The sequence below is a fragment of the Silurus meridionalis genome, chromosome 24 (genome assembly GCF_014805685.1).
Source record: "Silurus meridionalis isolate SWU-2019-XX chromosome 24, ASM1480568v1, whole genome shotgun sequence".
NCBI classification, from domain to species: Eukaryota; Metazoa; Chordata; class Actinopteri; order Siluriformes; family Siluridae; genus Silurus; species Silurus meridionalis.
The window spans coordinates 1739860-1766873 of NC_060907.1; the positions used below are offsets into that span (position 1 = coordinate 1739860).

At 43.4% G+C, this 27014-nt stretch overlaps 2 protein-coding genes across 6 annotated transcripts in view; both read left to right on the forward strand.

The window, feature by feature from the left end:
• Positions 1-529: 529 nt before the first annotated feature.
• On the forward strand, positions 530-3205 carry LOC124377990 (CMRF35-like molecule 8). The gene is made up of 7 exons (XM_046837428.1): positions 530-668; positions 814-1143; positions 1673-1777; positions 1850-1900; positions 2283-2381; positions 2842-2873; positions 2958-3205. The coding sequence occupies exons 1-7, from the start codon at positions 626-628 to the stop codon at positions 3108-3110; spliced, it is 813 nt and encodes a 270-aa protein (XP_046693384.1). The 5' UTR covers positions 530-625; the 3' UTR covers positions 3111-3205.
• A 2670-nt stretch (positions 3206-5875) lies between these two features.
• LOC124378402 (CMRF35-like molecule 5) overlaps positions 5876-27014 on the forward strand; it is a 129226-nt gene continuing 108087 nt past the window's right edge. Inside the window, exons 1-9 of one of the 5 annotated variants that reach the window (XM_046838081.1) lie at positions 5876-5934; positions 6076-6312; positions 16678-16780; positions 17355-17675; positions 17875-17973; positions 21495-21599; positions 24319-24417; positions 24699-24721; positions 24806-25407. In XM_046838081.1, coding sequence (XP_046694037.1) covers positions 6160-6312; positions 16678-16780; positions 17355-17675; positions 17875-17973; positions 21495-21599; positions 24319-24417; positions 24699-24721; positions 24806-25000 — 1098 coding nt within the window. In that variant the 5' untranslated portion in view covers positions 5876-5934; positions 6076-6159 and the 3' untranslated portion in view covers positions 25001-25407. The other 4 variants (XM_046838080.1, XM_046838082.1, XM_046838084.1 and 1 more) reach the window with 4 other exon arrangements.

Below are 27014 nucleotides of genomic sequence, written 5' to 3' on the forward strand. Positions count from 1 at the left end.
ACCTTATGCTCAGTGTATCATCATAATGTAGAAAGTGAAGTTCGAAGCCATAGTGGATGTACTGCAGAAAAACTGTCATATGTCTCTATATTTAAAAAAAAAGATTTGGCAATATATATCATAAGAATCCAACTCCTTAAGAGTGTAAATAATTCTGTGTAAATAAAAGCATGAAATAGCATAGCAATCCCTGTTTTAAGCATTGACAGGAAGCTGTACATGCTGAGGTGTATGGTGATGCATCTGATGGTGAGACACACTTACACTCTACTTAATCCAGGAGTACATCTAGTTCTCTCAAATACAAGATACATTGATATGAAAAACTGGTTCATTTCACATAAGTAAAAATGTCTTATTACACAAACTCACCATCAACTGGTAATAAAACAGAAGACACAAAGCACAAGTGAGATTAGAGTTCATACTGCAGTGCTGCATTTCATACAGGCACTTCCTGAGTGGTTTTCAGTCACAAGAGGTGGAAGTGGACATGCTGTCATTTAGTCATTTAGCACGCAAATACACACCGCACAGCCACCAGAAAGAGAGACTGAGAAAGTGGAAGATAACTAACAAAGCATTTGTTTATATGTTCTGAGGAGGCGTTTGTGAGACTGGACTGATGATGAAGATCCTCGTTCTGTTCGCATTCTGCCTGATCACAGGTAAGTACTTTGCAGAAATGAACATTTATACCTCAATAGAACTTTCATATTGAGCTCCAGTTTCGAATTTCTCTGGGCTGCTAAGACTTCCTACACATCTATACTTGTAAATAAATCCTGTGATCAAATGTGTTTCATTCTCCAGCTGGATCTGATGCTGTAACTACAGTAACTGGATACAGAGGAAGATCAGTTCAGATTAAATGTCACTATGAATCTAAATATAAAAAGAACAAGAAGTATCTCTGCAGAGGTAAATGTCCTTACCGGCCTGTAATCAAAGACATTCCTGTTCAGTCTGGATCTCCTGCTGAAGACACCAGATTCTCTCTGTCTGACGACACAACAGCCAAAATCTTCACCATCACCATCACTGATCTGAGAGCAGAGGATGCAAACACTTACTGGTGTGTGGTAAAGCGGACTGTGCCATTAAGAGATATACACACAAAGCTTCAACTGCTGGTTAAAACGGGTGAGTTTTAGACAGAGAAGAAAAATCTCACATAATAATTCATTGAATGCACATTTCAATTTACAAATTACTGAACCACTGTTACTAACGTAGGACCAGAATTTAAATCATCTGTAGAAAGTGGAATAAAAGACCATGAGATTTTAATGTGTGCAAGCTTTTAATTGAGTTTAATTGATTCTCTACAGGGGTCAATAAAAGTAATTCCATTCAAATCAACCCATTCCATGCACATAATATAAGATAAGATAGGATAAGATAAGATACAGAATAAGATACAGTACAGAATATAAATACAAAAACCAATGAATGCTATTTAAACAATAGAATAAAAACACAACAAAAAAGACACGCCCTTTTTTCCTTTTTTAAACATTCTTTTTTCTAATCGTTTCCATTTGAATGAAATGAGCAATAAATTAATGAAAATTGAAAATCGATTGATATAGGAAAACGTCTATTTTCTGTTCACTCCTGATTTTTTGTACATTTCTGTACAAAATCCTTTATCCCTTTTATATTCTCTCAGATGATTCTGCCAGCAGTGACGTCTTACAGATCACACACACCACACATTGTGCTTTAACACACACTGTAAATCCAACAGTGCATGCAGAGACACCATCACCTACAGGTAAGAACTTTTCCCTGAGCTTTTCTTTATTATATTTCTGTCATGAAATTCATCATATCTTACAATTTTCAGTTAATCCATTAAACAAGATTCATCACCAAACCACCTTAACCTCATTCTATGGTATGTTCACCCTGCATTCACATTGTAATCGAGTTTAAGATAATACTGATCAGCGCTAACACACCAGCACTCACCTTTTATTCAGCTTTTAAAGTTAATCATTACATTTTGTTTATATTATTCCTCTCTTCCATAAAAGCCTTGTATCCATGATGCTTTTTTAATCCACCCAGCATTGATCTAATAACTATAATTTGTAAGATATAAGAAATAATAGATTTCATAAAGTACTTAATACTTCTGTAATCACAGGCTCCAAATTGGCTTAATTTGTAACATTATTAATGGCCTGCTCATGTCCACCTCCTTCTGCACACCTCCACTACTGACTCCATGTGGTTGGAACATTTATGTTTATGGTTTAACTTTATGTCCTGTACAGATGTTCCAGGCATAGCTACCTACCTCCTGATCAGTACAGGTGCAGTGGCGTTCACTGCCATTGTGATTATAGCAGTCTACTGCAAAATAAATTGCCAAGGTAAAACCAACTTTAATTCATGGTGATTTTCAAACCTCATGATGGACTGTTTTACTCAGTCTCAGTGTGTCATGTGATGAAGTGCAAACATTTTATTAAAGTAAAATAAAAATAAAAAACATAAAAAACACAAAAAATGAAAAAGGAAATAAGCATGAGCATGAACATATGCAAGATCACCAATTATTGTAAATTGTTGAGACGACAGTGTACATGAAGTGTAGTGTTGGTTAACATCAAACACATGCAGAAAACAAAATTTGTGACAGTTCATGAGGTGCAGTGGATTGTGGGAAATGTAGTCTGTGTCTCTCAGTGTAATCCTGACAGTGATATGTGATTGTCTTCAATGTAAAGTGTTCAAGCAACAGAATACAAACTTGTCACTGCCCCGATATTCATGTTGCTCTGCATATTTTGTATTAAACCAAACTGTGGTGATGTTCTCATCTCCCTGCAGGCCGTGTAACAGCAACACAATCTTCCATACAGGTACAAGACGATGGTTTGTTTCAGGTCGTATTTTCACAAACACTTTACTTACAAACGTAAATTATTTGTATTTTTTTATTTCAGACTAATGAAGATTATGTAAATGACCACAATGTACTCGCCCTCCAAGCAAGAGAAAAACACAATTTACCTGAATCTGTCTACCAGAGTTTAGATCCAACCACTAACCAATCAGATTCACTCTACCAGACCCTGAACTCCACTAATAACAAATGAGATTCAGGATGATGTTGGTAATGTAAGAGGACTGGGAGAAAACGTCATAGTGATTATCATTTCCTCACTTTTTTGTCTGAAAGGTTTTTGCTTTGCCTGTGCATCACTTTTCTAAAATATTTACATTTAAAAACAAAAAAAACTTTTTGACCATCTATGTGGATATTATTAAAAAATTGTTATCTAAACAAATTTTAAGAATTCATTCTTTGTGGTCATAATTTAATTGTGACAAATAATGCATGGATTAATTTCTCTCTTCTGACATAAATCACTGGCAGCTCTCATTAATGTATATTTAATATTCGGACTGTTAATTCACACCACATGTATGATAGCACTGCCCGATGACTTTTTTTTTTTGGGTGCATGCAAATGGGAGGTGGTGCTGGCAGAGTCAATAAGGGGGAATCAATCACTGACTGCTTGGGCTGGTCATCATCATGTTTCCATACACTCTCAAAGGGCAATGTCAGGGCAGTCACTGGGGCTGCTGCTAAAAAACTATTTTACTGAAACATGAAATGCTCCTGATCTACTTAGTGGATGCTGGTGAATGTCCTGACAGGTTCTGTGAGTACCATTGATTTCAGGACAGCAAATATTCCTTAGTTCCTGACTTTTACCACTAGGCAACAAACAGCAATTTGATGTAATTTCCCTGCCTAGTGTCTGGATGGCTCAGAATGGCGTGTTCCTTTTTGCCCCACCTCATTTCAGAGAGGGGGATTACACGCAGCCGATGTGTTGTTTGACACCCCCCCTCCAGCAGGTGTCTCCCTCTAATTCCGCCCCAAAGATCGCTGCAGGAGGCTTCAATGGCTGCAGGGCAATGCTCCAGCTGCTCTGAGAAGGTCGGAGGCCAGACATGTCTCAGTGGGTCCTGCGTACTATAAAGAGGGGCTACTCGATTTAATTTGGGTCCTCTCCACCCCGAAAAACGGGGTGTGTCCCACTGTGGTGGGACCCAAGCAGGCTCTGGTCCTGAAATGGAAAGTGCGTGCTCTCCTGAGGATACAATCTGGCATGACAGATCCTCCTGTGGTCCCAGGGAAAACTCCTCTCACTGAGAGTTGTTTATATCCTGGGACTGTTCAATTGGAGATCTCAAGGGCCCTCCTTGGCCCAAGAGCTAGCTAGAACATCCAGCTAGAACGTCTCTAGGTTACGTATGTTACCCTAGTTCCCCGAAAGAACAAGGCGTTAATCGCAACGCTTTGGGAACCCCTGGCGTTGTCCACGCTCTGAACCACATGTGAAATCTGGCCAATAGGCAAGTCATGAGCCAAGTCAAGTCCTCTGGTCTCCCTGCTCTGCTCAGGGTCAAGGCTCACTCCACCTGGAAGATGGCAGCCTCTACAGCCTGGACCACTGGAGTCTCACTCCAGGACATCTGCGATGCTGCGGGCTGGTCCTTCGTCAGGTTTTATGACCTAGACCTCAGAGCCACTCCAGGCTCCACTGGCCATTTTGTAGCTCCTGGTTGTCGAGAAGTCACCCGCTGATGAGGTCATGACTTGCCTATTGGCCAGATTTCACATGTGTCTCAGAGCGTGGACAACGCCAGGGGTTCCCAAAGCGTTGCGATGAGCGTCTCGTTCGCTCTGGGAACTAAGGTTACATACGTAAACTAGAGACGTTCTAGCTCATCTGCTTTCTCTGTTTCGATGACAAATACAGGCTACTGCCACCTGCTGGTATGGGAGAGTTATGTTCTCTCACACAAGCATAGTATTTTTAACAAATTTGCAAATATTCCAAACAACCTTCTTTTACATTGACATTATGGGATATTGTTTGTAGAATTTTAGGGAAAATAATACATTTGATAAATTTTAAATGAAGCTGTAGATTCTGATGGTAACGTAGAAGGACGTACAGTGCCTTGAAAAAGTATTTAGAGCCCTTACCAATTATGTTATATTACTGAATTGGAAAGAGAAATTCCATTTGGTTCAATATTTTTATTTAAAACATGGTAACTCCAAATCAGTGCTTGTAAGGTGACATTGTTTTTTTGTTGGGAAATATTTTTGTGGAAAAAAAACCTGAAATATCTTGCATGCATAAATATTCAATCCCTGTGGTGTGGAAGCTGCCAGGTTTCACCACTTGCTTAATAAAGACACAATTGCTTTCTCATTAGATCCTACCTGTGCATCATGAATTGTGCCATCACATTTTTCTGGAGACGTGATTAGGGTGTTCCATGTCCTGCACTAAACATTAATTCGGGTCAGATTGAAATGAACAGGCAGCTTTTTATCTATGCTAAAATAATATTTATATTAATAACAACTTTCTGAACAAGGCTTTATCATTCATAGTTCATATTTTAGAAATATTTTGTGAACATTGGCTTTTATGATGGAGCCTGGATTTGTAAATTATGTTACGTTTTAACAAAATACTACAGTTGAACTGGATTCCCTATCTGTACTTTTGTTTTGTATAAAAAATTGTGATAAATCTATGATTAACTTTTTATACACCAGAAGCAGTAGATACTAAAAGTCAGTCATTTGAAATCAGAGATTTCGCCTCAGTCCTGTACCACCTGCTTCTCTCGTAAACATGATCATGACTGTGTGTAAAAACTGCTCTAGTGGAACATTTTTGTCAGAAAAATGTGAAAATAGGATGTTGGATTTATGGTCAGTTGTCCACAAACTTTTCCCCACAAGTCAAGAGAGTCATGTGATCTGGTTTTTGATGATAATAGAGTTTAGCTAAGGAAGTGAAACTTCTCCTACACCCACTCAGAGCACCAACAGCTTCTGTGGGCAAGTTGCTTCTTTCTGCCTTTCGAGGACCTTTACAGGAAGTATGGGGACCTGCTTACTAGTGCAGTTTCTCTTTCTATAAATATTCTGATATCACATGCTGTTGTGAGCTGTATGTGTGTGTATGTGTGTGTGTGTGTGTGTGTGTGTGTGTGTGTGTGTGTGTGTGTTGTCTCTGACAGATCTGAAAGTGATGTTCGAGGTGGAGAAAGTTATCACGGTGGTGGTTCTGCTCCCTAAAGCTCGGTTCTCTCCCCAACACCACAATGCTGAGCTGTTTTCTGGGAACACACTGCTACTGGAACTGGCAGGAAGCAGCTGAGCTCAGCGACCACAACTTCCATTTCCATTTCCATTTGCGACATTTAGCAGATGCCCTTCTACAGAGCAACATACAAAAGTGCTTTGAATCTCTATCGGTGAGTAAATCCACACTGGTTCACTTGATTACAAACTTAAGCCACCATTAGCCTACAACATAAATTAAAGAAAAAGCAAACCGGGAAAAGTGACAGTTTAAGTGTTTCAGAAAGAAGATGGTCTTCACCTGTCGCTTGAAGCCAGTGAAAACGTCTCTAGGTTACGTATGTTAAAAAGTTGTACTTTCAGACAGACATAGAAATACTCGCTCTGGTCACCGTGTACAGACCCCCAGGACCCTCCGCTGATTTTCTTCAAGAGTTTGCTTGTTTTCTATCAGACCTCTTGATCAATTTTGATAAAGTGCTGCTTGTAGGAGATTTTAATATTCATGTAGATGATGTAAATGATGCTCTAGGATTATCATTTGTTGATTTATTAAACTCTTTTGGGGTTAAACAAAACGTCACTGGACCAACTCACCGTTTAAACCACACACTAGACTTAATAATATCCCACGGAGCAGACATCACTGATATAGATATTTTACCTCAGAGTGATGACATCACAGACCATTACCTCATACTGTACACACTACCAGTAGAGCAGATTAGCCGTGTTGCACCACTTTATCTACTTGGTAGGACTATTGTTCCAACCACTAAGGACAGATTCATAAATAACCTGCCTGATTAATCTCAATTTCTCACTAAACCCATAACTGCTAATAATCTTGATGAAATAACTAAGAACATAGACCTTATCCTCACTAGCACATTAGACACCGTTGCTCCCATCCGGTTAAAAAAGGTTAGAGAACAAACACCTGCACCTTGGTATAATAGTCATACGCATGCCCTCAAGAGAACAGCACGTAATCTGGAGAGAAAATGGAGGAAAACTAAATTGGAGGTATTTAGATTCCCGTATAAAGACAGTATGCTCAGCTACAGACAGGCGCTAAAAGCTGCTAGAGCTGAACACCTGAGCAAACTTATAGAAAACAACCAAAACAATCCCAGGTTCCTTTTCAGTACTGTAGCTAAACTAACTACAAATCAGGGCTCTGAAAATTGTATTCCATCACAGTTTAATAGTGAGGACTTTATGATTTTCTTCACTGAAAAAAATAGATAACATTAGAAAAACAATTGTGGCAGTTCAACCTCTGACAGCATCTCCTGAGACAGTGTTACCTTCAACTCCACAACTCCACTATTTTACATGTATAGGACAGGAAGAGCTGTATAATGTTATTGCCAAAGCTAAATCGACAACATGTCAGTTAGATCCAATTCCTACTAAATTACTGAAGGAAGTGTTATATACAACTGGTGACAACTGCGAGGCGAGCTCCCGTTCCCCGGGGATTGCGCTCGTTTAGCGGTTCCTTCTCCGGTGCGTGTGACGCGGTGCTCCGTATTCTTCCTCCGAGGTGGGTGAATTTTCGGGGAGCGCTCTCTGAGGTGAGCGCTCTCCCTCGCGGCTTCGGCTCTCGATGGTATCGGCTGTTAGCATTTAGCCGTGTGGCTATGTGCTCCCGGCTGCTAGCCGAGCTTCCGTTCCCCAGGGTGTGAGCTCGTTTGGTATCGGTTCTTTCCCGGTGTGTGTGACGCGGTGCTCCGTATTTCTTCCTCCGAGGTGGTTGAAATTTCGGGAAATTAGGGGAAGCATGCCTGGCGGCTGCTTCTTCTCCCGGTGTGGGTGGCGCAGCATTACATGTCTCTCTCTCCAAGGAGGATGAGCTGGTGGATGCTAGCGAGCCTGCGGGCTCCTCACAGCCTGTGCTGTGTATGGAGCTCCTTGAGGTCGTGGCACGGGCCGGGTCCGAGCTGGATTTAGCTTGGCCGGTCGTGTGGCAGAAGCAGCGCGCACCCAGTGAGCTGGTCGTGCGTTTCCTGCGCTGTGTCGCAGCCTCAGCACCTCCCCTGGTCTGCGCACCGAGGTGTCTGGGTCCTGGGGGGCCCATGAGCGCACGTGCTTTTCCGAAATGTTCTTCGCTGTGCGCGAATGTTATTGGAGCTAAGTGGCGCGGCTACGGGACGATGCCGCTTGTGGTAGAGACGCTAGCTAGCTATCTCTCCCCGAGTGTTGCATCTGTGACGGCTATCGGTTTGCCTACGAGGAGCAGCTTGGCTCTGGTGGGTTGCGCTGCGTGGCGGGTCAGGCTGCGGGTTGCTTCCACACGATGAGTGTGTTGCAGGCATACCAGGCTGGCCTGCTATAGGGGATGATGCGAGCTTCCTTCTGAGCGCCATGGCGTCCCCTCCTGGCCTGACCTGGTGGCGCTGTGGGTAAGGGCGATTGCTGGCGGGTTCAGGAGACCGCGGTGGCGTTTCAGTGGTAGTTCCTCGCTGCCCCGATGGGGCTGCTCGGCGGCAGCCTCGCCCTGGTACGTCCAGGCACAGCGAGATAGCCCGGTGAGAGAGTGTTGCCACCCGATTCCCGCGGGGAGGTCCTAGGGGCCCCTGGCGACTCTCTAGGCCCGAAGGGGGGCTGGACGGCCTTAGGGTCTGTGGTGCGTAGGCCTGATGGCTTGCATCTTGGAGGGCAGTGCGCACCTCATGCTACGGTGCTCGTGCCTCCCTGGCACCACCGGGAGGCCGGTCTGTCGGCCCTGCCACAGGGTGTTCAGGACGCTGCCTCTCTTTAGCGGTTAACTCCCTTATTTCCGCCCGACAGTTCGTTGCGGATGGGGGTCATCCGCCGCCTCTCAGGGGGCTTCAACGGCCGCAGTACGCTGCTCCTGCCATTCGGGTTCAGGAGGTCTGTCTGTTAGCCCTGCCACGGGTCGTGTTCAGGGCGCAGCTTCTCCAGCGGTTCGCTCTCCGTATTCCGCCCGTATGTTCGCTGCGGACGGGGGGGGTTCCGCCGCCTCTCAGGAGGTGTGGTCGGCTGCAGAGCACCGCTCCAGCCGCTCTGAGTGGGTCAGGGGCCAGCCCTGAGGGGTTGGTTTTCCTGTGGAGACTTTCTGTCAGTCTGGAGGGCTGCCTGGAGTCTCTCGGGGGTCCTGCGTACTGTGGAGAAGGGCTGCGCGATTTAGTTCGCGTCTTCTCCTCCCCGGCTCAACGGGTGTGTCCCGCCCTAGCGGGACCCATGCAGGCTCTGGTCCTGGGACAGGGGGTGCGTGCTCTCCTGAGGAATCGGGCCATCTAGGTGGTTCCCTCCTCCTTGTTCAGAGAGTCAGGCTGCTACAGCCTGTGCTTCGTTGTTCCAAAGAGGGACGGTGGGTTGCATCCCATTTTTGATCTACGCTACTTGAACCACTCGCTTTTGAGGCTCGGGTTCAGGTTTTCTCGTTTAGAGAGGTCGTGTCTCGGGTCAAGTCCGAGGACTGATTTGTCATACGCTAGATCTGGTGGTTGCATGCTCCCATGCAGCCGTCCTTCACCGCGCACGGGAGGTTCCTGAGGTTGCTTTTGGGGCGGAGCTTACCAATATCGGTCCTTCCGTGCGGCCTAGCGCCCTCACCCCGTGCCTTCACAGAGTGCGTGAACACATCACTGACCCCGCTGCGGCTTCAGGGCTTCCGCATTCTGTATTATATCAACGATTGGTTGATGTTGGCTCGTTAGAGCAGCTGGCGGTTCGGCATTGAGATGCTGTTCTCGCCTGCATGAAGGTACTGGGGTTCAGACTGAGACGCCGGGTAGTGTGTACTTTTCCCAGCGCGGAGGGCCACTTTCTTGGCGTGGTGTGGGACTCGGCCGAGTTGCGGGCACGGTTCTCTCCCGCCCGGTTTGTAGTCATCCTCACTGCAGTCAGGAGGGTAGGGGCAGGCCACTTAGTCACTGTGAGGCAGTTCCAGAGGCTGCTGGGTCTCATGTCGGCAGCGTCCAGTGTATTTCCACTCGGCTTTCTCCGCATGTGGCCCCTCCGGTGGTGGCTCCGGGGCAGAAGGGTTCTCCCCCTGGGGGAGTCTGTATCGTCACATCAAGGTCTCACGGTGTGCCCTTTGAGCCTTGGTTGTATGGTGGAACCCTACGTTCTGTCTCGAGGCCCGGTTTTAGGCACTCCTTGTCGTCGCGTAACGCTAACGACGGACGCTTCCCTCACGTGGGTGGGGAGCAGTCATGCGTGGCCACTCCGCCCAGAGTCTGTGGAGCGGCCCACGTCTCTTGTGGCACATAGGTTTCCGGGAGATGCTGGCAGTGTTGTTGGGGTTACAACACTTCCTCCCAGTCCTTAGAGATCGCTATGTGTTGATCCACGCGGACAATACTGCGGTGGTCTTGTACATCAACCACCTGGGGGGCCTCCGGTCTCGCCCTTGTGAGCAACTGGCGCAGGAGGTCCTCCGAGATGAACTCCTCTCATTTAGAGCCGGTTACATCCCAGGATGGTTGGATGTCTGAGCAGCCGCCCTGTCGAGACAGTGGCTGCCATGGGACGGTTGCGGTTGGGACGGGACGATTGCGCTGCTCCCGGGAATTCTGGAATTGGTTCGCCGGTAGGGAGTCTGTCTCCTCCGGATAGCACCTCGTTGGCGGGTGGAACCCTGGTTCACCCCTGCCCGGTGTTGTGGAGACTGTGGCCCCTGAGGGGGCACGGTTCGTAGTGGCTGTTCTCTCTACCGAGGTAACAGAGGCCTTTCTCCACTCCAGAGCTCCCTCCACGAGGAGGTCGTACGCCGCACGATGGCGACTGTTCGCGTCTCGGTGTGAGCACCGTGACTTGGACCCAGTTGACTGCCCGGTCGGTTCAGTTCTGGTGTTTTTGCGGGTACAGTTTGCTGCAGGGTTAACCCCTTTGACCCTGAGGGTTTCCGTGTATGCTGGGTAGGTCCCATTGGTGACACGTTTCCTCCGCGGCGCCCGGAGGCTGTGGCCTGGGACGCGACTCGGAGTGCCTGTCTGGGACTTGGCAGTTGCCTCGTCCCGGCTGGAGTTGCCCCCTGGCATGGCCAGAGTGTTCTTTACACAAGGCTGGGTGCTCCCACATGATGTGTCGTGTTACAGGCATTCTGCCCTCCTCCGTTTATAGCCCCCGACCAAGGGTTACGAGACCCAGCTGTGTCCAGTGCGAGCACTGGGTGCCTATCTCCACAGGACGAGTCCTTGGAGCTGGTCGGTGCAGTTGTTCGGCTGTGAGTCCTGGTCCCCGCTCCGATCGCGGTCAGGGCTCGCCCCGCCGGAGTGTGGCGGCCTCTGCGGCCAGGTACACATGGTGTCACTCCGGGACGTCTGTGACGCTGCGGGTTGTTCCACCCCGCTGACCTTTGTCAGGTTCTATGGCCTTGACCTCAGAGCCACCCCGGGCTCCTCTGTCCTGCGTGCTGGTGCCGAGGCCCTCACTCTTTCGGCAGGGTCTGGTCAGTGTGGCGTGATTGGACACTCATTCCCATAGCGTTTCGACGCAGCTCGAGTTCCTGAAGGGGAATGTCTCAGGGTTGCGAACGTAACCCTAGTTCCCCGAGGGAACGAGAATCCGTGCCACACTCCCTGCATCCCTGCGGCGCTTACCTTCTCTTTTTGCAGAAGCTAATGTCGCTACCACCGCACAGCCATCTTGTAGCTTCCTGGTTTACGCGACGTCGCCTGTCTATGATGTCACGGCTTGCCTATTGGCTAGATTATACACGTGGTTCAGAGCGTGGTCACGCAGGGGCGTTCCCATAGCGTTTCGACGCAGCGTCTCGTTCCCTCGGGGAACTAGGGTTACGTTTGCAACCCTGAGACGATCTTAGTGCTGCATTCGACACTATAGACCATGATCTCCTCCTAGATCGCTTACAAAATTACATCGGCATTCAGGGACAGGCATTAAGCTGGTTTAAATGCTACCTGTCCGATTGTTACCATTTCGTAGATTTAAATGGAGAGCTATCCAGGCTAATGCAAGTAAATTATGGTGTGCCGCAAGGTTCAGTTCTAGGACCCCTGCTCTTCACAATATACATGCTTCCGTTAGGAAATATTATAAGAAGGCATGGAATTAGCTTCCATTGTTATGCTGATGATACTCAGCTATATATCTCATCCAAACCAGGCGATACAGCTCAATTAACCCAGATAACTGAGTGTGTTAAGGAAATAAGAGATTGGATGACCCATAACTTTCTACTTTTAAATTCTGATAAGACTGAGATTATGCTCATTAGCCCAAAAACTAGTATACAGTCGCTCCAGCATCTCAATCTGCATTTAGACGGATGTTCTGTAACCACTAGTTCAACGGTAAAAGACCTGGGTGTTATTTTAGACAGCAACTTGTCTTTCAAAAATCATATCAACCAAGTTACAAAAACAGCCTTCTTTCACCTTAGAAATATTTCTAAGCTAAGAAATATGTTGTCCATATCCGATGCAGAGAAGCTCGTCCATGCTCATGACCTCCAGAATAGACTACTGTAATGCGTTACTAGGTGGATGTCCTGCATCATTAATAAACAAGCTTCAGTTAGTCCAGAATGCAGCAACCAGAGCCCCTTACAAGGGCAAGAAAATATGATCACATAACCCCGATCTTATCGTCCCTACATTGGCTTCCTGTTAAGTTTCGAATAGACTACAAACTATTACTTCTCACCTATAAAGCACTAAATGGTTTGGCTCCCATGTATCTATCCAGTCTTTTAACACGCTACAATCCGCCATGCTCCCTAAGATCTCAAAACTCTGGGCTTCTAGTAGTTCGTAGAATAGCAAAGTCCACTAAAGGTGGTAGAGCATTTTCACCTCAGGGAACTAGGGTTACATACAGTTGTGTTAAAAATTATTCAACCCCCACTGAAATTGATTGTTTTGGTCGGTTTGACATTGATTATGATCATTCAGTCATCCTGCTTACAATTAAATCAAAGAGGCACGTGTAGGTCAGACAAATATAACATAACATTTATAATGAAATAACCACAAATGTCTTTTCTGAGCTCACATCATTATCAGTTTTATTCAACCCCAAGTGACATTCAATCTTAGTACTTAGTACAACATCCTTTACAGTTATAACAGCTTTTAAACGTGAAGCATAGCTTGACACAAGTGTCTTGCAGCGATCTACGGTATCTTCGCCCATTCATCATGGGCAAAAGCTTCCAGTTCAGTCACATTCTTAGGCTTGCGCACTGCAACTGCTTTCTTTAAGTCCCACCAGAGGTTCTCAATCGGATTTAAGTCTGGTGACTGCGATGGCCACTTCAAAATGTTCCAGCCTTTAATCTGCAACCATGCTCTAGTGGACTTGGAGGTATGCTTGGGATCATTGTCCTGTTGAAAGGTCCAACGCCTTCCAAGCCTCAGGTTTGTGACGGACTGCATCACATTGTCATCCAATATCTCCTGGTACTGAAGAGAATTCATGGTACCTTGCACACGCTGAAGCTTCCCAGTACCTGCAGAAGCAAAACAGCCCCAAAGCATGATTGACCCCCGCCATGCTTCACAGTAGGCAAGGTGTTCTTTTCTTCATAGGCCTTGTTCTTCCTCCTCCAAACATAGCGTTGATCCATGGGCCCAAACAGTTCTAATTTTGTTTCATCAGTCCACAGAACACTATCCCAAAACTTCTGTGGTTTGTCCACATGACTTTTGGCATACTGCAGTCGACTCTTCTTATTCTTTGCCCGTGCCTTCACAGAGTGCGTGAACACGGCACTGACCCCACTGCGGCTTCAGGGCTTCCGCATTCTGTATTATATCAACGATTGGTTGATGTTGGCTCGTTTGAGCAGCTGGCGGTTCGGCATTGAGATGCTGTTCTCGCCTGCATGAAGGTACTGGGGTTCAGACTGAGACGCCGGGTAGTGTGTACTTTTCCCAGCGCGGAGGGCCACTTTCTCGGCGTGGTGTGGGACTCGGCCGAGTTGCGGGCACGGTTCTCTTCCGGTTTGTAGTCATCCTCACTGCAGTCAGGAGGGTAGGGGCAGGCCACCTAGTCACTGTGAGGCAGTTCCAGAGGCTGCTGGGTCTCATGTCGGCAGCGTCCAGTGTATTTCCACTCGGCTTTTTCCGCATGTGGCCCCTCCGGTGGTGGCTCCGGGGCAGAAGGGTTCTCCCCCTGGGGGAGTCTATATCGTCACATCAAGGTCTCACGGTGTGCCCTTTGAGCCTTGGTTGTATGGTGGAACCCTACGTTCTGTCTCGAGGCCCGGTTTTAGGGACTCCTTGTCGTCGCGTAACGCTAACGACGGGGTGGGGAGCGGTCATGAGTGGCCACTCCGCCCAGGGTCTGTGGAGCGGCCCACATCTCTTGTGGCACATAGGTTTCCGGGAGATGCTGGCAGTGTTGTTGGGGTTACAACACTTCCTCCCAGTCCTTAGAGATTGCTATGTGTTGATCCGCGCGGACAATACTGCGGTGGTCTCGTACATCAACCACCTGGGGGGCCTCCAGTCTCGCCCTTGCTCAATTAACCCAGATAACTGAGTGTGTTAAGGAAATAAGAGATTGGATGACCCATAACTTTCTACTTTTAAATTCTGATAAGACTGAGATTTTGCTCATTGGCCCAAAAACTAGTATACAGTCGCTCCAGCATCTCAACCTGCATTTAGACGGATGTTCTGTAACCACTAGTTCAACAGTAAAAGACCTGGGTGTTATTTTAGACAGCGACTTGTCTTTCAAAAATCATATCAGCCAAGTTACAAAAACAGCCTTCTTTCACCTTAGAAATATTTCTAAGCTAAGAAATATGTTGTCCATATCCGATGCAGAGAAGCTCGTCCATGCGTTCATGACCTCCAGAATAGACTACTGTAATGCGTTACTAGGTGGATGTCCTGCATCATTATTAAACAAGCTTCAGTTAGTCCAGAATGCAGCAGCCAGAGTTCTTACAAGGGCAAGAAAATATGATCACATAACCCCGATCTTATCGTCCCTACATTGGCTTCCTGTTAAGTTTCGAATAGACTACAAACTATTACTTCTCACCTATAAAGCACTAAATGGTTTGGCTCCCATGTATCTATCCAGTCTTTTAACACGCTACAATCCGCCATGCTCCCTAAGATCTCAAAACTCTGGGCTTCTAGTAGTTCGTAGAATAGCAAAGTCCACTAAAGGTGGTAGAGCATTTTCACCTCAGGGAACTAGGGTTACATACGTAACCTAGAGACGTTCCCTTTCAGGAACTCGAGCTGCCTAGTGTGTGTCTGTCACCACAGCTAGAGAAAGACTGAGGGGCCAAGAGTGTGACTGCGGTCTAGGTTATAGAACCGCACAAAAGGCCATTGGGGTGGACCAACCCGCAGTGTTCTCGGGGGAACTCCAAAGCTACCCTAGGAAAACTATATAGATATGTTGCAGCCATCAAAAATGGCCATAATTTTCATTTAAACTGTATATATGTTCAGTTTATTTTTATTTATTTTTTTTTTTGGGGGTTGTTAATAGAATATGGATTTATGAGACAACTGTGTTTTATCTCAGACAACAATCAGTGGGTACATACAAATTTACACAATTTCTGCTTAAGAGAATGATCCTGGACCCCTTCAAAATGCCACCCTCAATGCCTCCTTCACATCAGCCACAGAATCAGAGGAACATTTCAGAACCAAATGGAATAAATACCAAATATTTAACAGCGATTTTGCAACCCTATCCAAAAATGTCACTTTATTGTATACATGGATGATAATTAATTATTTAAATGTAAATCACTCCACATGAAGCCTATCACCATTTCAATTCATGATTCACTTGCTTATGTGCATCATCACACATGCACATGTACTGACATCACCCAGTTTTTCTTAAAGGCCCCATATCTTAATCTCAACAAATAGACCAGTAGAGTCCAGTAGAGTACATGAACTAATGCTTTTAACTACCACCCAGTTATATTTAAAAACATTTATATAAAAGATTATCTTATGTACCACAAGTACATAAACTAAGAGAAGTACCACAAACTAAGAGGAAATGAAACCCACAATTGAGAATACAGTTTACCAGTGGTTGGCCATCAGGGCCAGCAAGGCCTTCTCTGTTGGTCTAAATACTGGCAGAATCACTGACTTTTGTTTTAATATATTTGTTACATAAACATGTATTTAATTAATCCCATTAAGTTTCTTCATTTCCTAATTTTTCTGTCAGTTTTCTGCCCTGCATCCAGACATTTATGTTTATGTTTGAGTTTCTATCCAATCAGATTTTAGCTATCATGCGTTCCCAGAGTCAAATAAATCTGCCTTAAGGCCTTCACAATTATCTGAAAGTTAACAACATCTTTAATAACAAGTTTCTTGCTTCAGTAATGTCATTCATTCTCACTGTATGAGCGCTCTGTTCTACTGCACTTCTCTATAATACTGTTGGTTTCTATAACCGTGATGTCATACTGATGGTATTATGAGGAGTGTTTCAGGTAGGACACCACTGAAGGCCTTTGAAGGTGAAATGTACGGCCCACCCAGGCACTTCCTGAGGGGCTTGTAAACAAGACGTCACTGTTTCTTTCACTACACAAATAGACCCTGCACAGTCACCCAGGCAGAGACAGTGAGAGGTGGAAGATGACTAACACAACACTTAGAATGAAGATCGTCCTTATTTTTAGCTTCTGCCTGATTATAGGTGAGTAAAAACACTTCGACATATTCATCATCAACGTTAACCCTCTGCAGTGATGGACTTTCATAGCTAGACTGAACTTTTATCATGAGGTTCCAGGGTTCAGAAATTACTGAGAAAGTAAAAGATGCAAGTGCAAGTTGTTCAAGTTACCTTTATATGGAAACATTTATTTGTCTCTACTTATTTTCATTATAACCTACACTAAAAATAAGTTTTTGAGACTGTCTATAACTATACAGTAAAGGTCAGGGCTAAGGCTTTATTCATGCAGTCACCTTGCAATTTCATTTCTTTGGTTATTGTGGTTAAATGCAAAATATGAGATCATAATTTTCTCTGGGGTAGAAAAAGCAGATAACCCTGTTTTCTTACATGTATGCTGTTTTAAAAATATGTTTTTCTGATTGTTATTTAAAAAATCTATATTGGTAATCTGTGTATAGCTTTTGTAGCTCCTCTTACACTCGCTGCAGTGCATGCATTTAAATTTTTCTGTAGCCTGAGCTTTATTTGGTGTTAAATGTTGCATCATCATCCTGAATCACATTTTATTCCACTCTGTTTCATTCTCCAGCTGGATCTGATGCTGTAACTACAATAACTGGATACAGAGGAAGATCATTTCAGATTAAATGTCCCTATGATCCTGGATATGAAACATACAAGAAATATATCTGCAGAGGTAAATGTACTGCCTGGGAGCATGTTTGGGTTAAATCTGGATCTCCTGCTAAAGACACGAGATTCTCTCTGTATGACGACACAACAGCCAAAATCTTCACCATCACCATCACTGATCTGAGAGCACAGGATGAGGGCACTTACTGGTGTGGGATTGAGCGAGCATGGCCAACAACAGATATTTACACAAAGCTTCGACTGCTGGTTAAACTGGGTGAGCGTTACACATTAGAGACTTTATATTATGTTGAGTTTTATGGTAAAGATTTGGTTTTGGTTTAATATAAATGAGCAGTGCCATGAAGGCATTTGGTGATTTAAGGAGGATCGATAAAACTGATAAATGAAGATCAAACTGTGAATCTCAAACCTGTAACCTGGATTGTATCCTAATCCTGTTTCTGTTCTCTCAGATGATCCTGCCAACAGTACTGTCTCACAGTCTACCACATACTCTGCTTCAACAAATATCACGAGTCCATCAGTGCATGCTGAGACTCCTCCAGCTACAGGTAAGAACTTTTTCTTGATGTTTTTTCAGTTACTCGGTTAAGCAAGACTCAATCTCAAACCACCACTCCCTCATTCAGTGCTGTGTAGACCTTACACCCATACTGTAAAAAAGTCTAAGATAATGCTGTCCAAGCATCAACCTTTGCCATTTGATCATATCATCCTCTGATCATTAGAATTGCTTTTTGTTTATAATAACTCATGTAATTGCTTTAGCATGTTGGTGTTATCAGTAATAATTACACAATTCGTTGTATGTCAAAAAACAACAACCATGAATGAAATGAAATGTTAATTTTGTAACCCTCTCAGTTCGCCAGCTTAGTTTTAAAGCAAGTGCACATTTTGTAAAGCAAAGCACACTAAACTGCTTTCACACTTATATTCACACATTTAAAATAGTAACTGAAACCCAGCAGTGTTATTTGACATCATTTAAGGGTCTGCTACTTTATTCAAATTATTAATTAATTGTGTATAAATGTTTTCAATTACATTTATATAAATAATTTCAACAGCTCTAAATAATGTAGAACTCCACTTCAAAATAAGTGAAAAAATACAGACACACAGTCTGATTGAATGCACATCTTCACATGGTCTGAATACACTGTACATTCATACTATATTAAATCATATGTGTAACATGTGACCAAGTTAGGCTAAAAGGAAGTGTGGTAGGTCTGTACAGTGGTGGTAGCTGACACTCAGGCAAGGTGCAGAGCCCACAGGATGTTGATTAAAGAGTCTGGACAAGGCTTTTGTCCCAGTGTTGTGATAACCCTTCCTATAGTGTACCTTGAAATGGAAGTGCACCCTCAAGATCTTCTGGTCAGGCAAAAAAAAAAAAAGGTAATTTGGGCAGCTGCAGCTGATGTTCAGTGTCCCACTGAAGGTCAACCCAAGTAAAGCTGCAAGACCTGTCATTATTCCAGGTAGGGGATTTACGCAGAGGTGAGAAGTAATAAAGTACAAATACTGAGGGACATAAGAATCGAATCCCATATGACACCTAGGTGGTTCTCTGTAATTGAGAAAGCTGAGCAGCCCCATTAAAGCGGTGTGGAAGATACCACTGGATGGCCTGCGATTGTCTTCATCTCCTGATCCTTTCGACTACCAAATTAATGAAGTCGCTGAATAGGCCAGAAGGTGAGAGGGGGATGTCCAGCTGCACAGCCCTATCCCTGTCAGAGATTTCTTAAGGGAAGAACCGATGCCCAGGGAGAGATCGCTTGCTAGCATCTCTTCAACCCAGGGAATTGCTCTATAACTGTGATGCCTAAACCCCATGACATTAGAGTATAATGCTGTCTTGGGGCTAAAGGGTCAGGCCGAGAAAGGCTTCACCCAGGACCTGGACACCTTGGTGGACCCCAAGAAGACTGCAAAGTAGAGCTTGTGATGCTGGAAGTAGAAAGCGCTCGTCAAATTTGCTGGATGGAGGAGCTTTCTGCTCATTGGCTGGCAATGCTAGATCCAGCTTATCAATGGAACGTTGAAAGGCGTGCTTTCAAAGCCTATGAACAGCAGCTGGACCGGGCAGGTGAGGTTGGAGAAAGAGTCAAGCCCGTCTCAAAACCTTTTGCACCAGTCCATTTGTGAGCCCCAGGAACTGGAGCGCTGCTCTGTCACAGCAAGTGCAGGACCAGAACCGCGAGGAGTTAGGGCACCCTCTTTGAAGAGTGCCATTCGGGAGCAGAGCGGTCACATTGACAAGTGAATGCAGTACTTGCAGTCAGCTCCCTTGAAATTGGACATATCATGCTCTGCTTCCAGGCAAGACACACAAAGGTTGTGTGGAACCCCCATGATAGAGTCAGGGCGGGGAGGAATACAAAACTGGAAAGTGTGCTTAGCCTTTTTCAATGCCTTCATTTTTGACAAACAATTTGACAAACAATAGACATAAAATACACACAGAGCGCTTCATGAACACATGTTATTCAGAACGTGGAGAGTATGGACGCGTTCCCAAAGCGTTGCGATGCAGCTCGAGTTCCTAAAAGGGAACACTGGTGTATCATTTCCTGGCTCTCACACCACAGAGGTAAACTAGTTTAAAAAGCTCAGAATGAGCAAGGCAGATGGCAACAATAAATAGGAGGTTAACGTGGATTCATCAAGTATGCAGATGACACCACCGTGGTCGGCCAGATCGAAAACAACGACGAATCGGCCTACAGGGAAGAGATCCGTAATCTGGCAGCATGGTGTGCCACCAACAACCTGACTCTCAACGCCACAAAGACCAAAGAGCTCATTGTGGACTTCCGAAATCCAACAGCGGGAGACATCTACCAGTCAACATCAATGGAACCGAGGTAGAGCGAGTCTCCAGCTTTAAGTTCCTGGGAGTTCACATCTCTGAGGATCTGTCCTGGCAGCAGAACACGTCAGCTCTGGTAATAAAAAAGAACAACAACGCCTGTACTTCTTTAGAAGTCTCAAGAAATCTCATCTGTCCCCGGGGATTTTAACGAGCTTCTACCGCTGCATCATTGAGAGCATCCTGACCAACTCCATCACTGTATGGTACGGAGGCTCCACTGTGTGTGAACGTAAAGCACTGCAAAGGGTGGTCAAAACCACCCAACGCATCACTGGCACCCAACTACCTGCCATTGAACACCTTCACCACAGCAGATGTCTGCGCAGAGCTCACAGCATCATCAAGGACTCTTCACATCCCAGTCATAAACTGTTTAACCTCCTTCCATCACGAAGGAGATACAGGAACTTACGCACCAGAACCAGCAGGTTCAGGGACAGCTTTTTTCCATCCACCATCACATTACTGAACTCAACACTACACCGCTAAATCACTACAAAACAAACACAAACAAATGACTGTATATAACCTCTGTACAATACATGTACATACTACATATTATATCTTTTTCACTCCTCAGTACATCTGCACTTTTTATATCTGTATGTATATTTATCATTACTGTACATTCTGCCCAACATTTCACATTCATTTGTGTATATAATGTATGTGTATATATTTATATATATATATTTTTTATATATAGTAGACTGTTTATTCAGCTTGCTACTCCTTAATGCCATAATCTTGTGATCTTGTAACCTTTCATTTCTGCACATTTTTCTTAATTACTTAATTTATCTATCTATCTATCTATCTATCTATCTATCTATCTATCTATCTATCTATCTATCTATCTATCTATCTATCTATCTATCTATCTATCTATCTATCTATCTATCTATCTATCTATCTATAAGACAGACGGAGTTCAGTGATGTAAACATGGATGAAAACACAGACATTCCTGATCACCATCATCTATTTTCTGCTTGTGTTCTATATGGTGGATTTTCAGCCTGGATACATTCATTAGAGAACAACATTTTTATTTTGTTTTGTATTAATATATTCATTAGGGCTGTCAAAGTGCAAATTAATAAATGAAGATTAAACTGTGAATTCTAAACTTGTAACTGTGTAAAGCTGAGCCTGGACTGTATCTTAAACCTGGTTCTCTTCTCCCAGATCATCTTGCCAACAGTACTGTCTCACAGTCTACACACACCACATACTCTGCTTCAACAAATATCACAAGTCCATCAGTGCATTCTGAGACACCTCCAGCTACAAGTAAGAACGTTTTTTTTTAAATCTTTTTTAATTACTCCGTTAAACAAGACTCAACCCCAAACCACCGCTCCCTCATCCAGTGCTGTGTAGACCTTACATCCATACTGTAAAAAAGTCTAAGATAATGCTGTACACTGAGCTGCTTTCACACTTATATTCACACATTTAAAATAGGAACTAAAACCCAGCAGTGTTATTTGACATCATTTAAGGGTCTGCTACTTTATTAAAATGATTAATTAATTGTGCATTCATGTTTTCAATTACATTTATATAAATAATTTCAACAGCTCTAAATAAAGTAGAACTCCACTTCAAAGTAAGTGAAAAATACAGTCTCACAGTCTGACTGAATGCACATCTTCACATGGTCTGAATACAATGTGAAATACTGTACATTCATACTATAATAAATCATATGTCAAGTCAAGTTTATTTGTATAGCGCTTTTCACAACAGACATTGCCTTAAAGCAGCTTTACAGAAATCAAAAGTTAAGGTGAACGGTGTGTATTTATCCCTGATGAGCAAGACATGGCGACTATGACAAGGAAAAACTCCCTTAGATGTAATGAGGAAGAAACCTTAAGAGGAACCAGACTCAAAAGGGAAACCCATCCTCATTTGGGTGACATCAAGTGTTTGATCATAAATCTTTCAACAACACAGAACACCGGAGAGTGAGAACTAACACGAGTACTGGAGTATAAGATTATAAGTAAATGTTCTTTCTACAGTCTTTGGTATAAAAGTAGGAGCTACTGAGCTTAACATTTGTGATCATATATGTGTATATGTGTAACATGTGATTAAGTTAGGCTAAAAGGAAGTGTGGTAGGTCTGTACAGTGGTGGTAGCTGACACTCAGGCAAGGTGCAGAGCCCACAGAATGTTGATTAAAGAGTCTGGACAAGGCTTTTGTCCCAGTGTTGTGATAACCCTCCCTATAGTGTACCTTGAAATGGAAGTGCACCCTCAAGATCTTCTGGTCAGGCAAAAAAAGGTGATTTGGGCAGCTGCAGCTGATGCAGCTCATGTTCAAAGTGTCCCACTGAAGGTCAACCCCAAGGAAGACCCGAAGGTAGAGGTTGTGACACTGGAAGTAGAAAGCGCTCGTCGAATTTGCTGGATGGAGGGGCTTTCTGCTCATCGGCTGGCAATGCTAGATCCAGCTTATCAATGGAACGTTGAAAGGCGTGCTTCCAAAGTCTGTGAACAGGAGCTGCACCAGGCAGGTAAGGTTGGAGAAAGGGTCAAGCCTGTCTCAAAACCTTCTGCGCAGTCTATTGTGAGCCCCAGGAACTGGAGCGCTGCTCTGCCTCAGCAAGTGCAGCTGGAGATCCTGAAAGAGAACACTGGTGTATCTTTCCTGGATCTCACACCACAGAAGTAGACTAGTTTGAGAAACTCAGAATAAGCAGGCAGATGGCAACAAGAAATGTGAGGTTACCGTGGATGAGACAGAGGAAGTCAGAGATGTAAACATGACTGAGAACACAGACATTCCTGATCACAATCATCTTTTCTCTGTTTGTGTTCTATATGGTGGATTTTCATCCTGGATACATTCATTAGAGTTCAACATTTTTAATTTGTTTTGTATTAACATATTCATTAGGGCTGTCCAAATGCAAATTTATTTCAACGTTGCGCTTCTTGTGAAGATCGCTACAGCTAAGTTTATTCATTTCCTGCACCCCAGTTTTTTTAATATCCTCTGTTTGTCTCTTAAAGATAAATAAACTACACTTTGTTTTACTCCCAGTAATCAGTGACAACCGGCATGTTTGTGGCATTTTACTTGATAATGCCCAAATGAGCTTAAATTACACTGTCTTTTTTGATCAAACACATAAGAGCAATAAATCATTTCAATCTGTGAAGGGTCTATTTTTTTTTTGGGCACACTCATAATAACAACAGAACAGACAGGGGGTGCTTTCTGCCTTCTTTGTCTCCTCTCTTCACAGACACCCAAATATAACACCCTGAATCTCAGTGAATATTTGCCTCACAGACATAATAAATATATGTATAGAAAACTCAAAGGGTCTACTGTTAAATAAATCAAATCACGTCCCTGAGCCAGGCTATCGTACCACCATGCTTCAAAACCACAACATCATTCAAATTCCTAAGAAATCTGCTGATACCACCCCATAGCATACACTTCAGTCATGATGAAGTAATTTAGCTCAGGCCCTTGTAATGTCCTTGATGCAGACACAGAAACTTGCTGTCCTTCCTCAGCCTGCTTGATCAGAAAGACTCCATCCTACTAGTGACAGTATGAATTTGGAAAGGCAGGAAGTGGGAAGGTTGCGCATGCACTGGTGGATTTGTAACGCTTGTAATGACCAAAAGTCATCATAGGCAGCCTGACACTCACATCTGACTTCTTTATTAATGAACATGTGGTACAAGCTTTCTAATAACAGAAAGCATTCTAAATAATTCCAATCAATAATCACAAAGTTGTTTTTTAAAATTGTGATTTTGTGAGTGCCATACCCTTTAAGGTCTGACAGGAAGACTACAGTTTAATTTAAAAGCAAGTACACAGAACTTCACACTTCTCTAACCTCTGGGTTATGTATAATGCACACATTATACATAGCGGTCACTAAAAAACCTACAGTGAACTAGATCTTCATTTAAATGTCTGTGCTGTCACATGACATTATTCTGTAGCTGTATATAAACATTTTGTCCTGTACAGATGTTCCAGGTTCAGCTACCTACCTCCTGATCAGTACAGGTGCAGTGGTGTTCATTGCTGGTGTGATTATAGCAATCTACTGCAAAAGAAAATGTCAAGGTAAAAAAAAAAAATGTTTACCTCATGATTGTACCCAGAATTAAATATCATCAGTAACAGTCACCTCTGGAACTTTTGTAAATACAAAATAATAACACACACAGTTACACCAAGATAGCACTCAAACCTAATGAGACAATGACATACTGTACAATTAGGACCCGCCTTTACTTTCCTTCCTAAAATAAAGGGTTAATGCCAAATTTTGACAAAACTGTTATAATCAGTGCTTTAAATATAATTCACAACCAAACTTTGTTTTCCTTCTCATTTCCCTGCAGGCCCTGTAACATCTTCCAAAGAGGTACGAACTAATGATTTGCTCCTATTATTACTTTCAGAAACATTTTACCTACAAACATTTAATGAGTTTTGTTTTCTATTTCAGACAAGTGATGTTTATGAAAATGAGCAACATTTCAATTCTCTTCAAGCAAGAGTAAACATCAAATTACCTGAATCTGTATGCAAGACTCCAGACCCAACCACCAGCCAATCAGAATCAATCTATCAGAATTCAGTTATTATTGATGATCAATCAGATTCAGTTTACCAGAATCTGACAGTCACTAATAGCAAATAAGATGTAGATAAGATTTAAACCCTCTCACAGTGTTTACTGGTTTCCCAGCAGGCATTTTTCTTGGCCTGTGGATTATTCATTTTCTGTATTGTAATTGGTAATTACATTATTATGCATAGACCGAATGTAAACCTCTTATTGCAGAATTTACACTTTGTTTTTTTACAATTTGTTTCACCTCCTATGTAACTTTAAGTAAAATTTTATATAATTATAAATTGTGTATTGATTTTTCAAATTGTATACATATGGACAAATCTGTGGATTTTCCTATATATGTTGCTATAATGATGAAAATGACAGTGATCTTGAAAGTATTCACAGCGCTTCACTTTTTCCACATCTTGTTACAGCTTTATTCCAAAAATGAATACAATTTATTATTTTACTGAGAATTTGTCAAGTAATACCCCATAATGACAATGTAAAATGTTCTTTGCAAATTTATTACAAATAAAAAAAAATTGAAATAAAGAACATGTACAGTACATAAGTATTCATAGCCTTTGTTCAGTACTTTGTTGAAGCTCATTTGGTACAAATTACAGCCTCAAGTCTTTTTCAGTATGATGCTATATGCTGCCACCACCATGCTTTACTGTAGGGATGGTATTGGCCAGGTGATAAGCAGTGCCTGGTTTTCCTACAGACATCTTTGTTTCATCAGACTAGAGAATTTCGTTTCTCATGGTCTGAAAATCCTTCAGGTGCCTTTTGGCAAACTCCAAGCAGGCTGTCATGTGCCTTATATTAAAGAGTGGTTTCCGTCTGGCCACTATATCATACACCATTATTGGTGAGTGCAGGTGCATTGTGCACAGTGTGCAAAAAATCATCCAGAGAAGATGTGCAGGTGCACCATGCACTGTGCAGAATTCAGTCAGAAGTCATGTATGGAACATATTAGAAAATGTCAGACACAGATATTGATACACATCTGCTGCCTATGTGGGTAAACACCTTGGTTATGTGAAGAAAACAGAGAGACCGCATGACATCTTGCATAATACGGTGCATAAAGTTCACTTATGAAATTTAGCTTATGTCAGCTTCAGCTATTAGTAGTATAGGCTAAAATCTTCTACTTCTTCTTCCTCTTTCGGCTGCTCCCATTAGGAGTCTCCATGGCGGATCATAAGTCTCCATACCGCCCTGTCCTTTACATCTGCCTCTTTCACGCCAACCACCTGCATTTCTTCCCTCACCACATCCATAAACCTCCCCCTTGGTCTTCCTCTTTACCTCCTTCCTGGTGGCTACATCTTCAGAATTCTCCTACTGATATACTCCATGTCCCTCCTCTGCACATGTCCAAACCATCTCAATCGATCCTTCCTCACCTTGTCTCCAAAACATCCTACATGTGCTGTCACTCTAATTAACTCGTTTCTAATCCTGTCTATCGTCATCGTTCATTGACTCATAGATTTTTTCCCACTTCAGCTGTAAATAGACAGCACCTGGTCACTGGGAGGAGGGGTGGTCTTGCTTGCCTCCATCATTGTTCTGCATCTTAAATTGGGCATAGAAGTCATCCAGCGCATCTAGGAGGGAGGCGCCACGGTCACAAGCAGGCGAAGTTGTCTTAGTAGTTTGTGATCCTCCCTAAATACAGCAGCAAATATTGAAGGGACTAACAACCAGTGTGGACTTTGCTCATCCATTCATACATCAGTAGTGGATGGCAGACCTGCTGAACATGAATTGCTATAAATGACTCAGCATTATGCTTTACCACCTAAATTTAGGAAGCTAAATTGCAAGACTCTTTTGGATGTTTATGCATTGTTTGTTCTGCATGACTTTATTAAATGTACCTTTGGAAGTCACCTCCTAGGTCACGACCTTGGATTTGCAGTATAGATGCTTTGCACATTGCATGAGTGTCAACATTACAGTCCAACCTCATTCCCAATTAGCCTAGCTGGGTGAAATGTTACATATACGTATGTTACATCATAAAGATGGTGTGTGCTTTTTGAGCATCGCATTCCATATTTAGTCGCAATATGCT

What these genes read in the sequence shown, in the direction of transcription:
- LOC124377990 (XM_046837428.1), top strand. Translation starts at nt 626, where the DNA reads ATGATGAAGATCCTCGTTCTGTTCGCATTCTGCCTGATCACAG. An exon ending in TCAACTGCTGGTTAAAACGG is followed by an intron (nt 1,144 to 1,672) that starts GTGAGTTTTAGA and finishes ATATTCTCTCAG; the next exon opens with ATGATTCTGCCAGCAGTGAC. An exon ending in AGAGACACCATCACCTACAG is followed by an intron (nt 1,778 to 1,849) that starts GTAAGAACTTTT and finishes TACAATTTTCAG; the next exon opens with TTAATCCATTAAACAAGATT.